General features: G+C 37.3%; 1 protein-coding gene across 4 annotated transcripts in view; it reads left to right on the top strand.

Annotated features, from left to right (window-relative positions):
* nphp3 (nephronophthisis 3) overlaps window positions 1-15,850 on the top strand; it is a 32,594-nt gene extending 16,744 nt beyond the window's left edge. For 3 of the 4 annotated variants that reach the window (XM_052114842.1, XM_052114840.1, XM_052114839.1), the window contains 20 exons: window positions 2,073-2,147; window positions 2,405-2,560; window positions 2,803-2,906; window positions 3,007-3,121; window positions 5,101-5,244; window positions 5,534-5,631; window positions 5,898-6,000; window positions 6,078-6,160; window positions 6,697-6,835; window positions 6,934-7,098; window positions 7,401-7,495; window positions 10,674-10,796; window positions 10,887-11,076; window positions 11,167-11,408; window positions 11,817-11,892; window positions 12,094-12,221; window positions 14,621-14,861; window positions 15,071-15,196; window positions 15,348-15,463; window positions 15,685-15,850. In XM_052114842.1, coding sequence (XP_051970802.1) covers window positions 2,073-2,147; window positions 2,405-2,560; window positions 2,803-2,906; window positions 3,007-3,121; window positions 5,101-5,244; window positions 5,534-5,631; window positions 5,898-6,000; window positions 6,078-6,160; window positions 6,697-6,835; window positions 6,934-7,098; window positions 7,401-7,495; window positions 10,674-10,796; window positions 10,887-11,076; window positions 11,167-11,408; window positions 11,817-11,892; window positions 12,094-12,221; window positions 14,621-14,861; window positions 15,071-15,196; window positions 15,348-15,463; window positions 15,685-15,850 — 2,685 coding nt within the window. Of the gene's footprint in view, window positions 1-2,072; window positions 2,148-2,404; window positions 2,561-2,802; window positions 2,907-3,006; window positions 3,122-5,100; window positions 5,245-5,533; window positions 5,632-5,897; window positions 6,001-6,077; window positions 6,161-6,696; window positions 6,836-6,933; window positions 7,099-7,400; window positions 7,496-10,673; window positions 10,797-10,886; window positions 11,077-11,166; window positions 11,409-11,816; window positions 11,893-12,093; window positions 12,222-14,620; window positions 14,862-15,070; window positions 15,197-15,347; window positions 15,464-15,684 lie in introns of those variants that run through there. The other variant, XM_052114843.1, reaches the window with a different exon arrangement.
* The last annotated feature ends 545 nt before the right edge of the window (window positions 15,851-16,395 follow it).

Here is a 16,395-nt window from a genome sequence, read left to right as displayed (position 1 = left end):
AGGTCGCGAGAAGGGAATGTCAAAGAAGCGAATGAGAGCATATAAGGACCATGCAGGTCCTTATATGCTCTCAGGTAAGGGGCTTGCCTCACATAGGTCACGCGCTTCTGTCTGTCTAGCCAGACTTAGTGCAATTGGATGGTTCTGCAGAGGTCAGGTACAGATGCCCTTCCCATAGGTGGATCTTGAACAAGAGATGATGAAAGAGAACATATCCTTTTAAAAAAATCAATATTTCTAAAGTTTCTCCTGGAGATTCAAAAATTCTAAAGGTTTTTCTGAAGATTCTAAAGTTTCTTTTGGAGATTCTAAAGAATTTTATATAGACTCAAAAGATTCTTGTTATGTTCTGTCTCCCTAATGTTTTTCATGGACTCTTATTTTGAAGTTTCCCCCTGGACTCCATTTCCCACGGTGCACTGCCCTCATCTGTTCCACCTCACCTGTCTTCAATTCCCTCATTAGTTCTTGTGTATAAATACCCTTCAGTTTTGTTTTTTTGTTTGTCAGTTCTCGTCAGTGTAATGCTTGTGATTATTTGTTGATTTTGTTTATGGCACGCCACATTGTTATATATCTTCTTCTTCTTCTTCTTCTTCATCATCATCATCATCATCATCATCATCATCTTCATTAAAGTCTGCAATTAGATCCATCGCCTCTCACTTCTCCTTCTTCATCAGCTCGACCACAAGTTGTGACAGAAGAACTGACCCAACAAGATTGATCTGCCAGCAGTTCACCACCACCTCCTTACACAGGAGGATCATTCCCTCGAAGACCATCCTTGTGTTTTTAGGTCTGGCTCACCTTACCCACTAACCAGATGATTTCCTATGCACTTTCTACTATGTTGGACTCAACATCATGTCTAAGGCCAAGTTGTCTGGGGAGGGTTCACGAGGGAACTTCGCCAGAAATGTGGAGCGAAGCCCACAGCCCAGCCAGCCATCGGCCTTGCTCGCCACTGTTAACGCGCCAGTGCCCATGCCTGCCACGGTTAACGAACCATTGCCCATACCTGCTACAGTTAATGAGCCAGTGCCCATGCCTGTAGCCTCGACCGTCCCTGTAACCACAATCCTTGCTGGCCAAAAAAGGAGGAGGACGAGAAGAAAGGCTTCTGTTTACAATCTCTACCCATGTCCATGACCACAGGTGTCATTTCCGAGTCTCTGTCCATATCTACAACCACGGAGGTTGTTCCCGAGTTTCTGTCCATGTCTACGACCATGGATATCGTTCCCGAATTTCTGTCCATGTTTACGACCATGGACATCGTTCCTGTGTCCTTGCCCATGTTCACGACCACGGAAGTTGTCTCCCAGACTCTGCCCTTGTTCACGACCACGGAGGTCGTTTCCCAGTCTCAGCCCACCACAGACTCAGACAGTAATGTCACGTTCTGTCTCCCTCATGTTTGCAATGGAATCTTATTTTGACGTTTCCCCCTGGACTCCCACAGTGCACTGCACTCAACACCTCCATCTGTTCCACATCATCCTCGCCTGTCTTGAAGCCAATAATTAGTTCTTGTGTATACCCTTCAGTTTTGTTCTTTGTTTGTCAGTTCTCGTCAGTGTAAAGCTTGTGATTGTTTGTTTATGGCACACACATTGTTATATATCTTCTTCATCATCTTCTTCATTAAAGTCTGCAATTAGATCCATAGCCTCTCACTTCTTCTTCATCATCTCGACCACAAGTTGTGACAGTTCTAATGGTTCTTCTGAAGATGCTAATCATTCTTCTGAAGGTTCTCCTAAAGCTTTTAAAGGTTCTTCTGAAGTCTCTATAGGTTCTCCTTAATATTAAAAAGATTCTAAAGGTTATTCTGAAGTTCTAAAGGTTCTCCTGAAGTTTCAAAAGTTTCTTATGAAGATTCAAAATGCTCTAATGGGTCTTTTTTTTTTTTTTTTTTTAGATTATAAAATTTCTTCTGAAGTTCTAATGGTTCTTCTGAAGATTCTAAAAATCCTAAAGTTCTAAAGAGTTTAATTTCACCCACACAAAATGTGAGTTTTCAAGCATCATTTTTCATGGTTCAACCTTTCCTTTCTTGTTTTATGCAGGTGGTGGATCATGCAGGATCTTCTGAGGAAGGAGCTGCTCTGATCTTCTCTCAGCTCGAAAGAATAATCAAACAGGTACAAACACAAAGTAAAAACAGAAAAACATGTTTGTGTGATAAGGGTGTGGTTTTCACAAAAGTGTTAAAGCTTGCTGTTACTAGTGATGGGCTCTCACTTTAAGTGAACCTGCTTTACCTGTAGAGAATCTAAAAGAAGGAAAACTCTTAATGCTTGTATGCTGCCTGTGTTTTCATCTTCAACATTTTAGTGATGATCAGAAAAGTGTTAAAAGATTATATATTTCTCCTTAAAGATTATATATCTCTCCTTAGGAGTTGTTGGGGTTGGAGTTAGAAGAGTGTGGTGCGGTGGAGGAGAGAGAGGAGGAAGATTCTGGTGATGTGCTCTGGGATCTTCATGATGAGCAGGAACAGATAGAGGCACTCCAACAGGCATGCAGTTCTGCAGCCAAATTCAGCTTTCAAAAGGCATGGCGGCTCTTTCAGTTATAGTTTCAGTATAAATTGCTTATTGGTAGCTAAAGAGTATCAATAAATTAGCCTATATCTATATATAAAAACCTTACACAAGGAGAGGGCCGTGTGTAGATTTTTGTGGCATACATTTGAATTATGTGGAAATCTGCTGGGATTTCTGCAGAATTCTGCTGACTCTTATTCTGTTTAGGCCTGGCAATGATGGATTGAATGCTGTCTATTTTTTTCCTTAGTATGTTGACCGACTGAATGACATGGTAGCCGCCCCGCCACCCACCCCACCACTGCTAGTGTCTGGTGCACCTGGATCAGGGAAATCACTTTTGCTTGCTAAATGGTAATCTTAAACAATTCTAACTCTAAATATTAAGCATTATTTAACAAGAATTATTTGTCAATTGTTATTCCATAAACAAAATGTTATTATTATTATGCAGGATAGAATTACAGCAGAAAAACTCTCCCAACACTCTCATTCTCTATCACTTTACTGGACATCCTCTCTCTACCAGCGCAGATCCTGTGCTCATCATTAAACGACTCACAGTGAAGGTACTGTACAGGTGTACACCACCTCTGGCAAAACTTAATTGTTAGTGCATACCAGTGTAAAAAATTTACTTTTTAGTTCAAGTGGTAATATTTGCCATTTACTCTACCTGGAATTGAATTTCAGGGGCATTCCCTTTACGAGGGAATATATTTTCCCAACCATATAAAATCACACTGTCCATTTTTGTTAAATATTGTAAAATAGTCATTTAATTTAAATAAATTATCAGTTTGAACCATTATGGCTGTAAAAATACCTGAAAATAATCCCCAAGATACAATTACACAATAGAAACTATGCTACAATACAATTTAAATAGTCAGCAGGTCCTGTTAGATTATTCATACAACCTTAGTGGTGCTTCTGAAGATTCTTAAGGTTCTTAAAGAATGTTCCGGGTTCAATACAAGCGTAATAATTTGTGTCATAACTTTGATTAACACAAACATTTATTTTGACTTGTCCCTCCTTATCTTAAAAAAAAAAAGGAAACATCTAGGTTACATTCAGACACTTGGACACAATATTTGGAGGGTTTAAAGGCAGAAATGTGAAGCTTAGGATTTTACAAAAGTACTTACAATATTTGGGCTGAAAAGTTGTTGAAATCTAAATGTTAGGGTCATTTTAGGGTTTGTTGAGATAACCTTCTCATAGCAACGAAGTTGTAAAATTGGCTATAACTTTACACAGTAAAGGTTAGTAAGTGATTTTATCACACTAAAAGCATGTTTACATGCATATTGTTTATGTCTTGTGGCTATATTTTTGAAAAGGTGAGTATTTTAACATAAAAAATAGGCCCCTCTTCACTTTCATTGTAATTGCCTCACTGGAACCCATATTTTATTTTATTTTATTTTGTATTTTTTATTTTTTTTTTTTAAAGAAAATGAAGGGCAAGTCAAAATGATTTTTTGTGGACATCAATAGTATGCCACAAATGCTGTCGATTGAGCTTAACTTGTATTGAACCCGGAATATCCTTAGTGTATGTAGGTTCTTCTGAAGATTCCCTAGGCCTAGACTCTAAAAGTTCTTATAAAGATTCATTAAGATTCTAAAGGTTCTTCTGCATGTTCTAAAGATGCTTATGTATATTATAAAGAGTCAAAGATTAAGGTTCTTCTGAGAACTTTAAACATTCTAAAGGTAATTCTGAAATTTTGATGGTTTTAGGAGTTCAATTTCACCTATAATATAGGCATCTACTGTATCTACACAGTTGTTGGGAGTGTTTGATTCACATTAATTTTTACAGCTGATTTCTGTAAAATGGGGATTTTAGGTTTCAGTTTTATAGGGTCTGAATGTTTCTTCAGAATGTGATCATGGATGAGTGATCATGAGAATTAAAATGGATGGCAGAAATTTAGAAAAATGAGTGGAAGACTGGAAAAAATTAGGTGTGAAATTTCCATGATGCAAACATGTTGATCTGTCTCAACCTGAAGCCTTGGGAGTGTTGATGAAAGTATAGGCAGAAGATAGTGAACCTAGGTCTGTGGTGTCTTTTGACATTAAGAACAAACATCAGCATAGTATAAGCTGAAATCAAATTACAACAGATCGACTGATCAGCAGTGCCAGTTGATGTTTTAAGCTTAAATATAACAAATGTTAGTGATTTTTATGCTTAAAACAACTATTTGCTAACGAGGTTAGACAAATAAACTTAATTCAAGATATATGTCTCTAAAAATAAGTCTTAATAGGTCACACAGTTTTACTTCTCAAGTAAATGTATCTAGTTTCAAGACTCATGAGTGTTTTCAAGTTTTTACTTTTTTAACGTGATAATTTTACTGGAAAACAAGACAAAATAATAAAGATTTTTGTAATGTACTGAAAGGGCTTTATAGGCAGGCACTATGAGACAATGTTAACTTATCCACTCGTCTAAACCAAGTTATACACACAAAGGTGAACTGAACCTGAAATATCGCTCTGAAAGTTTTTGTCTTCCCCATCTTTGTAGCTTCTCCAGCATTTCTGGTCTATCTCTGGTCTCTCAATGGACCCTTCTAAGATTCTCGAGGAATTCCCACGCTGGCTAGAGCGACTGTCTGCACGTCACCACGGCAACATCATAATCATCATTGACTCCATTGACCAAATACAGGTTACACTTCCTCAATGTGGCGTGCGGATGTTTTCATGTGAAGGAATGTACATGGCTGAAAACATTCATACCACACATGATCAGTGTGTTTCTCAGGAAATCAATTAGTAATTCAGTAATTCCACTGTTTAGGAAGTGTAGTTTGCATTTCATATTTGAATATTTGTTTTCTAATCGGACCTATATAAAACAATGTGTAATTACATTTTTTTTCATTGATCATTATTGTATAATAACATAAATTAATGAACCATCTGCATGGTTCTGTTTGTCATATTTGTGTATCCAGAACGCAGAGCGCCATATGAAGTGGCTGATTGATCCTCTTCCTGCTAATGTAAGAGTGCTTGTGTCCGTTAATGTGGAGACCTGCCCACAGGCATGGAGGTATATGGCACACCCATACATTACATTATGTTTATGCATATGACAGATGCTTTTATTATTTAAGCTACTTACAGTGCATTGAAGGTATATGTTATATCAGATGCGTTTCTTGGGAATCGAATGCACGAACAACCCAGGAGAGAATAGTAACACAGGAATACATTAAAATAACTGATTAATGCAAGTTTTTTATTTCATTGAAGACATTATGCATATATCTGTATAGGTAGGCAATTATCAAACATTTTGAACCTTGGAATTTTTAGGCTGTGGCCCACACTGCACCTGGACCCTCTAAATCCCAGAGAGGTCAAGAGTGTCATCAGTGCCGAGTGTTTGAGCACAGACATCAAACTCACCAAAGACCAGGTGAGTATCCATGTCAAACTGTGGGAATCTGTTTTTTGTGTGTATTTTTACACGTTAAGTGTCTTTTTGTGAAACAGGAAAAGAAGTTGGAGAGACTCTGCCGTTCAGCTGCAACATGCAACGCTCTCTATATCTCTTTATTGGCCAGACTCATTACACAGTGAGTGGATGTGTGAATGAGCGGGCTGCAGGTTTATTTGTGGCTGCACATGATTATAGTGTTTGTGGGACTTTGTCTATTTACAGTATATTCCTTAATTACCGTGTGTGTGGGTGTGTTTGCATATGCATCTGTGTATGCTTATGTGTCTGTGAGTTTTAATGTACATGTGTAAGTTTATTTTTAAGTTTTAGTGAGAAAGAACCCTGTGACTGTGTAAGCATTTTGTGCAAATGTGTAAACTGCTTGTGAACGATAAACGTGTAAATGTGCAAGATTTTTGGTTTTGCGTCCAGCACCATACAGCATGTAGAAAAAAGCAGCGATTTTTCTAAGACTGATATGACTAGAGTGAGCATAATGTTTAGCAAAAAAAAAAACTCATGAAAAAAAAAGTGGATGTAAACGTTTACGTTTGCCCAAGTGGACACGGCTATTGACCAGTCCTTGCCGATATGTTAGGTCATCACGGGTACACATACTGTATTGTCTTAGTGTGCACATGTAAATATACATTCACCTGCTCTGTCTGTCAGCTCCAGATCCTCTTGGACATTGGAAAGGACTCTACACCAGTGTGTTTTGTCTCAGGATACAGTATCACTGTACAGACTGGGCCTGAAAGTGGCACTAGACTCACTCAGCACTGATCAGGAAAAGCATGTCATGAGAGAGGTGACCTGTCCAATGTCCACTTTGGCGCAAAATTGAACTATTCGTGGTCAATGGACCTTTTACTGAGTACGTGTTCATTTATATTTCCTCTTATACAGTTATTGTGCCTGGTATGTGCTAGTCACAATGGTATCAGCGAGTCAGAGACATTGGAGTTGTTCCCAGAACTGAGTTTCCCTGCTCTCACCTCAGTGCTCCATAATCTACAGAGATTGCTCACCATTACTTATGCCTGTGGCCTCATACGCTTCCAACACCCACAGGTGCGTGCGTGTGTGTGGGTGGGTGTGCAATTCAGACCTAGCTATACTTTCGTTTATGAAATTGGTGAACAATTTCCTCAGAATTGGCTAAATTTGCCATTGTCCTGACATTGTTTTGTTTGGCATTGTTTAGTTTTGTTTGGTTTTGGCATTTTTTTCCACAGGTAAAAATAAATATGGTACTGTGATGTCTTTTGGTGAAGCTCAGTTTAGTCTCACATCTATTTACAATGGAAATAACTAAAACAGAAGTTGTTGTAAAAGTGGTTTGTGTAGGTGTGTGTAATCTGTTTTGTTTCCAGGCATGTGAGGCGGTCAACCAAGAGTTTATGGATGTGGGGAAATGCTGTGGATACTACAGAAATACACTCATTCAGTTCTTCAGTCAACAGCTGGAGTAAGAACATCTATTTTTTTCCTTTAATAGAGTAATTGAACTACTGTACGAACAACTGTCAAATTATCATTTCTCCCAAAAGTGAAAACACTGTGGCAATATCAAAAAATGTATCTGAGCTGGCTGACAAAGTACACTGGTTCTACCAATTGTGGGGGTTTTGGGTAGGGCTATTTATTTGGATGTTTCCAAGAATCCTGTTTGAAAACATAATATTTTTATAACTTTAATATTTAAGCAATTCTGTTGGGTGATGCTAGTGTATGGCATAATTTTTATATCACCAGAACATGAATCTGAAAAAGCTTCCGAATTCATGATCTTGAAAAAAGACGGTGTAATTTGATGTTATCGAACATTAATTTGAAATATTTGAAAATATCGTGTGTGAATTCACCTCCATTCAAGGCGTGGATTTCAGGTCTCAATATTCAGGTTGTTGAATACAGGTTGAAAAAGTCAGGTGGCAAAATTTGAGGATGATATTGGGGAATGCAAGGAAGGGCAAACGAGCGTCGATGTTATCCATCTCTCTCTTGGACAATCGCAAAGCGATGGAAACGACTCAAAAGTCATTTTAAACAACTGTTACAAAAACATGGTGAAAAAACCATGGGGTTTTTTTTAGGGATACTTATAATGTTTCATTAATGTGTTTTGAAGAAAAGATCAATTAATCATTCAATTGGGTCCTTCACCTAACAGCAAGTTTAATCAAGAACCTTATTTCATAATCATATGGGCAAAGGACATTTACATTTATGGAAACGAATAATCAAACTACCTCATTTTAACTGCAAGTCTGAAAAAAAGAAAACAAATTTAGGAAAGAAGAATTAAATAATAAATAAAAAAAGAATAAGATTGAATGGATTGCTTGAGTTAGCATGCCATCTCGCTTTTTAATATTCTTATCAAAATTCTGGAGAGTCTAACCTCATGAAGATTTGTAGACTACTGATGATTTGTCAGTGTCTTATTTATTATGTTTATTTTCAAGCAGACCACATTACCTTCAATGTAATACAAACCTGGTCTCCATCTATAGGCTACTTTAGAGAAGTGTTCTGTAATATGTACATTTGCATTGTACCCCTAACTAAAGTGTTCCGTTATAGTTTCTTCTGTTTTGCATTTAATGCATGTGTGAAAGATCAAAAGTGATCATTACATGAGTCGTTTAACCTTAAATGTTAGTCTTTTTCTTCCTCACATTTTCTTTTAAGTATTAACACACACAGACACACACACAAAACATATTATTAATAATAATAATACAGAGACCTATAAAATATTCCTTGTCATTTCTTGTAGCTATTATTAATCAGGTATAATTATATTAACTATACAATCAATTCTTGCATATACCAAAAATAAAAAAAGCAATCATGGTTAAGCATGAGCATATTGACCTGTTACATGTGACATCACTGTGTGCTGCACTGTGGGATGCAACAGCAAAAGTTTTGTCTTTATTTATAAATCTTGAAAAAGTGATACTGTGGTTTACTCACCAGAGCCAACATTTTATTTTTCTTTCATTAAAGTTTTATCTTTCAGGTGACATGGCTTAATTTCACCCAAGTCAATCAGTGATGAGGAGGGAGAACCGCGATATAACATTTATATATTTCTGCTTTATTTAGACAGTTCAGTTATCTGTGTATCAAATACAGTATATGTTCATTCATGTATATAAATTCATAACACCCAGACTATGGTATGTCATGATTGTAACATATTATAATAATAATAAAAGCACTATAATGTTCATTTACAGTATACTTTTTATGTGTATATACTAATGTTGGTCAATAAACAACACATAAGATTATGAAGCACAGACTTCATTCACACCGCCAGACTACAATGTAAAGATTAGTCATAAGCACTGCCTCGGCTGCTTTCGCTTTTTGTGTGTTCTTCACGAGTTAAAAGCAGCTCTTACATTCATACAGACGTGAACATCACAGACATTTTGTAATTAATCCGACCATAATACAACACAAAAACTTTTGAAACTTCTAAATGAGAAATGTTTACGGTGATTGGCCGGTGTTTTGGACCAAATGGAGATTGTGTTATCTGGGCATGTATACGTGCAAGTTAATAATTTTAATGCAGAAACTTTTCAGAAGATTCATTTGATGTGAATTACCAAGGAGGAAAGAAAAGATGTTTTGCACATTTTATTTATTTATTTCCCTCCCCAATTTGAAGTCCTCGTGGTGGTGTAGTGCCTCAATCCAGGTGGTGGAGGACAAATCTCAGTTGCCTCCACGTCTGAGACTCAATCCATGCATCTTTTCATGTGGCTTGAGCATTTTACTGCGGAAGCATAGTGCATGTGGAGGCTTCACACTATTCTCCACGGCATCAACGCACAACTCAACCATGCACCCAACCAAGAGGAAGAACCACATTATGGCGACCACAAGGAGGTTACCCCATCTGACTCGACCCTCCCTAGCAACCGGGCCAAATTGGTTGCTTAGGAGACATGGCTGGAGTCACGCTTTGCACATTATAAAAAAATGTAGGCTATATATATATATGTATAATATACTGTATATAGTCATTAATTCATTTAAAATGACTTTTGAGCTGTTTCCATCACTTTGCGATTGTCCAAGAGAGAGATGGATTACATAGATGCTCGTTTGCTCTTCCTTGCATTCCCAGATGTCATCCTAAAATTTTGCCACCTGAATTTTTCAACCTGTATTCAACAACCTGAATTTCACGACATGAAATCCACGCCTTGAATAATACAAATTTGAATTTCACAACTGGATTTTTTTTAAAGTGAATTTACACAAAATATTTTCAAATATTAAAATTAACAGCAAATATTTTTGATGACATCAAATTACACCCAGTAATTTTTCAAGATCATGAATTTGGAGGCTTTTTCAAATTGAATTTCTGGTGATATAAAAATTACGGCATACTAGTGGCGCAGAAATTATACACTTCAGCTTAGTAAAGAGTTGCAACAAGCTGCATGAACTTAAATACTCATAATCTCAGACAATTGTAAAAATATGATATCGGTAGAAAGATATTAGAAATGTAGATATTTTTCCCATCATGTTTGTTTGTGCATTTTTGAATACCATTATTGTTAGTTTTATCATGTTGACCATTATTTTGTTACATTTTATACTTGTGTTTTCAGTCAAGATAGAGTAACATGGCGTGTGGCTGATGAGTTGCCGTGGTTACTGCAGCAGCAGGAAGATGGAAGTAAACTCCAGATAAGTCTGCTTAACCTGTTTGTGTCCCAGAACCTCTACAAGAGGTACATTCTTATCTTCTTGTCCTCCAGTGTCTTATTTATTTGTGAATACGTTTGATCTGAAATAACATATATTCTGATGTCTGTTTTTAGGGGTCATTTCTCAGAGCTGCTGGCATACTGGCAGTTTGTTGGCAAGGACAAGTGTTCCATGGCGACAGAGTACTTTGACTCATTAAAAATGTTTGAGAAGACCTGCGAGAGTGAGCAGAGCATGAGCCGACTGGCCAATCTGTACGAGACACTGGGCCGCTTCCTCAAAGACCTGGGACTGCTCAGCCAGGTACACAGAGAGAGAGAGTTTGATGATCCGCCATATTCCATTTCAAACCTTGTATAGATCACGTTTGTGTTTCGTATGTGTTGTTTCAAGGCGGTAGCCCCCTTGCAGCGATCCTTAGAGATTCGCGAGACTGCTTTAGATCCAGACCACCCCAGTGTCGCTCAGTCCCTTCACCAGCTGGCGGGGGTTTACGTGAATTGGAGGAAATTCGGAAACGCAGAGCAGTTGTACAAACAAGCTATGGAAATATGTGAAAATGCCTACGGACCAGAACACAGCACCGTCGCTAGAGAACTGGACTCACTCTCATTACTCTACCAGAAGCAAAACAAGTACTTCTACTATTCTTATGACATTTAATATCTAGCATAGATCTCTGTTGATTTCTAAGGCCTTGTTCACAGAGCACACAAATGCAATTGTTTTTCAAATCTGATCTTTTGATCTGAAAGTCCATGCTGTAATCAGATCCATTTGTTCAGCGACTGCTGACAATACTGTGCATTGTGTGCCTATTGTGCAATTCAAACTGAAATGCAACAGAACTGAAATTCAGATATTAATTTTATTTAATATCACTTATGATTGTTTTAGATCAAGTGTGAAAAATGTAAATGTGGCTTTAGCTGTTCAGGCTACAAAAACTATATTTGAGCCAGGTACACACACAAACAATTTGAATACAAAATCTATACAAGGCCTAAGTGAAATTCTATTTTAATTCTCTTTTATTTATCTAGGTATGAGCAGGCTGAGAAATTAAGAAAGAGATCAGTCAAGATTAGACAGAAAACCATACGACAGAAGGGTCACATGGTGAAAAAATCTTATCAAATATATATATATATATATATATATATATATATATATATATATATATATATATATATATATATATATATATATATATATAGATATAAAATGTATAATTGCATGCATATAAATTATGTTATAAATAATGTCTTTGTGTTTCACTCTCAATTGCTCTAACTGTGTATTTGCATGTGTATTGTCTAGTACGGTTTTGCTCTTTTGAAACGCCGGGCGCTGCAGTTAGAGGAATTAACTCTTGGTAAAGACTCTGCAGATTGTGCCAAGACTCTAAATGAACTTGGGGTTTTATACTATCTACAGAATAATCTAGAGTAAGTAAAACATCACTTCCTTCATTCATATTCAAAATGTTTGTAAAGGCTTAAAGGGATAGTTCACCCAAAATGTAAATTCTCTCATCATTTACTCGCCTTCATGCCATCCCAGATGTATGTGACATAATTTTTTTATTTTACATTTTAGAAGAATATCTCAGCTTTGGAGGTCCATACAATGCAAGTGAACTGTGACCAAAACTTTTAAACTCCAAAAAGCACAAAATACCAGCATAAAAGTAATACATACAACTCAGTCTTCAGAAATGATAGAGGTGTAGATGTAGGTAAACAGATCAACATTTAATTCCTTTATTACTTATAATCTCCACTTTCTCTTCCACATGCATCTTTTGTTTTTGCCGATTCACATTCTTCAAGAATATCGCCACCTACTGGGCATGGTGGAGAATTTATAGTAAAAAAAGACTTAAATATTGATCTGTCTCTCCCACACCTATCATATATCTTTAAAAGACATGGATTTAACTACTGTGGAGTCACATGGATTATTTTAATGCTGCCTTTAAATATCCATGAAGTTTTGCTGCTTTTAGCCCAGATCTATTAGCTTTCAGGTAATCTGTATGCTAGTGTAACTCTAAATGTTAACAAAATTCGCAGTCTCTCTCTTCTGCTTAACGGACCCTGAAAAATTTATGACTCACAACTTACTGCATTAATTTTGTCCAATCAAATGCTTTCTAGCACGAGAACGCACCATCCCCCTCAATCTGCTCAGCACACATGGCTATGTTCTAACATGTGATGATAATGCCTTCGCAGGGCACTTTATATGGATCGCAATCCATGCATTTGGGTCGTTCTAAACAGAATTTCCAATAATAATCAATTAAAAAGTGAGATGTGAATGACCGTTATCACCTTTCAGCCATGTGATACTCTCGGAGTGGAGGGTAATTGTCTTTGAAGGGAATGGGCATAGGGACGATCACTTCTGATTGGAACATACTTGTGGGAGTTAGACACGAGGAAAGTGTCTGGAAATAATTTTTAATGTAGCCATTTTTGTGAGGTTTTTTGAGATGTACAGTTTGTGTAAGTGTTCTTTTTCTTTATGTTTTGTGTATTGTGATTCAATACATTGACATATTGTGATGTTTTCCATTCATCTGCAGTGACCTGAATAACGGCTTCTGCCTCATCATAAGCAAAGACTGTGACGCGGTGTGTTTGTTTGTGGGCTGTTTAGTGTTCAGTTGGATGATCGTTTGGTTCTCAAGTCAGTGGAAAATTGATCAGGCTCGTTATTGAGATCGCTCTTCAGTTTCTGTACCAGTTTCAGTCTCTGGCAGCAGCACAGTGGGGAATATGTGTGTGTCTGCTGCCATGTGTAAACTAAAGCCTATTGGCCATTTAACAAGTCCCGCCCAAACTTTTTGTTCCAGTAGGAAATACATCAACAGGCCAATGGAACTGCGCTTTTCAAGGCACTTCACTAGGACTTTAAGTGCTTTTTGGACCTTACGATTTCTGGACACCATTCATTCACTTTTATTGTGTGGACTAACAGAGCAGAAATGTTTTTCTAAAAATCATAATTTGTGTTCTGCCAACAAGAAAGTCATTCACATCTGGGATGGCATGAGGGTGAGTAAATGATGAGAAAATTTCCATTTTTGGGTGAACTATTCCTTTCAATGGATCATTTGTGTTAAATTTGTTTTTCCTTGGAATTTTGTTGTCTTGAACGAGATACTATGAAATCATGTCAGAACTCAGAGCTTACTTTAAGACAAAGACATAGCAGCAAAAATAAAACCCCATTGAATTCTAATTCTTTGAATGGCCCAATTTCCGGACACAACAACACTGACCAATGCTGTGAATTTGGGGCGTGACTATCTGTTTGGTCGATCAATAGCAGAAAGGGGATAGCTGTTCGAAAACGATGCTTCATTTTGCAAATCCATTTGGTGGCACTAGTGGTGCCGAAATTATACACTTCAGCTTTAAATTATAAAAAAAGAGGTATAAGATCCATTGATAATAGTTTTTCAGTAAAACAGTCACATTTTGTGCAGAAATAAGGCTAAATTCATTGTACAGCAAACTTATTGTAACCTGTATGCAAACTTACCGAAATCATACTGTTCTTTTCAGGGTTGGACATTTTTGTAATTTATTGTAATGACACAAGACACATATTTTTCTTCAATCAAAGCTCTATATATACAAAGTTTGGTTATTGACTAATCAATGGAAACTTGAAAACGTCCACATCGTAGAAAAATTCCTTACCGTAGGAGTTTATATACTTGATATACTTAAGTGGTTGAAGGAAAGCAGAGAAGGCTGTCATTTATTTTAAAATACACATTCCCCATTTGTTTTTATATAGCATGCATTGTAACATGTTTATTTTTTGATCCCAGTGCCGCAAAGGTGTTCTTGAGTCGATCGCTTGAGATGCGTCAGCATGTGCTGGGGCCAGAACACCCCGACTGTGCCCAGTCTCTAAACAACCTGGCTTCACTCCACAGTGAGAGGAAAGAGTACGAGAGCGCCGAAGAACTGTATGAAAGGGCACTAGACATCCGCAAACGAGCGCTCGCTCCTGACCACCCCTCTCTCGCCTACACTCTCAAACACTTAGCCATGCTTTACAAGCGCAGGGTGAGAAACCACAGGAAAAGACTCATAAGTGCAGCTCTGCAGAAAATGTAGTGATCAGAGTGGCAATATTGTGCACAATGAAAGTTTCATTATGAAACATTCTATAATGTTTTATGTTTTCATAATGTTTGTATAATTTTTACATTTGTTAATGAACACCTGGCTCTTTCTGATTATCACTCTCTGGTAACTGTGAATGTGTGTTATAGGGGAAACTAGAGAAGGCTGTACCTTTGTACGAATTAGCTCTTGATATCAGAGAGAAGAGCTTTGGGCCCAAACACCCCAGTGTGGCCACAGCACTGGTTAACCTAGCCGTACTCTACTGCCAACTGGTAAGAAATTGTGAAGTCTGCACTTATAGAGTATAACAGATAACAGTCTCATTTCACCAAGCTGTTGTATTTTAAAACTATCCGCTTATGAGTCTGCATGAATCTAATTATATGCAGTGATATGCAGGATGCTTGTATGTTGTTGTTGCAGAAGCAGCACAGTGATGCATTGCCTTTGTACGAGCGAGCCCTCAAGGTGTATGAGGACAGTCTTGGGCGACTCCACCCACGTGTCGGAGAGACTTTAAAAAACCTGGCTGTACTCAGGTTAGTCTCTTCTGTAACTCTTCTCTTTCATTAGTGTAGCTCAGCGCTACAGTTTCAGTTTGATCAAATTTGTCACATGCATTTTAATGTAAATAGTAGCTGAAGGCAAATGAGCAAAGGCAAACATCACCATACATAGGAATGTGTATGTTCTTATTAGGGGGTTCTTATGACTTTCAGTTATGGTATTTTTAATAAGAATGCCTCTTACACTCTCTCAGTTATGAAGAGGGAGATTTCGAGAAGGCTGCAGAATTGTATAAACGAGCCATGGAGATAAAGGAGGCGGAGCCATCTCTGGTATGCGGCAAAGCCCCCTCACATCACTCATCCAGTGGCGATACCTTTAGCCTTCGAAGCCCCGCCCTACCTCACACCACAAGGTGACACCTGACATTTCAATACACTTAAGGGGGAATTCTGACCTCCTATTGATTAAGCCATATCGGCTCTGTTAAATATCTCAATTAGAGGACAGTTCATCACTTCCTAGATGGACAGTTAAAATATGCAAAATAGCATCTTTGGAATATTTGGATAGCAAATATAAAGATATTTGTTGCAAAGTTTCTGCCAAATTTGTTTTCATTCCTACTGTAATTTACTGTGTAGATCAACAGTATTTTTAAAGTATCAGAAATGCAAAGCTGAGATGAGAAACGGTGTATACATGTATTTCTAACAATGATGGTTCTTATAGCACTCTATTGCATGCCATTTCCTTTTAAGTGAATTGCTGTTAAAGTTGTAACAGTGTTTAGTGAAATCACAAAGATGAACGGAATAGTGTTATTGAAGGTCTATACAGTGCATAAATGCTATTTCTATAACTTGAAATTACTTTATATAGAATTAATAATATTTTGTTTTAAAAGTCAATTATCACTGACTTTTAGGTACAAAATGTAATCCACTGGCTGAGTCAGAAGTGT

This window comes from Xyrauchen texanus, chromosome 42 (genome assembly GCF_025860055.1).
Source record: "Xyrauchen texanus isolate HMW12.3.18 chromosome 42, RBS_HiC_50CHRs, whole genome shotgun sequence".
NCBI classification, from domain to species: Eukaryota; Metazoa; Chordata; class Actinopteri; order Cypriniformes; family Catostomidae; genus Xyrauchen; species Xyrauchen texanus.
This window is presented reverse-complemented; position numbering and strand designations above follow the sequence as displayed.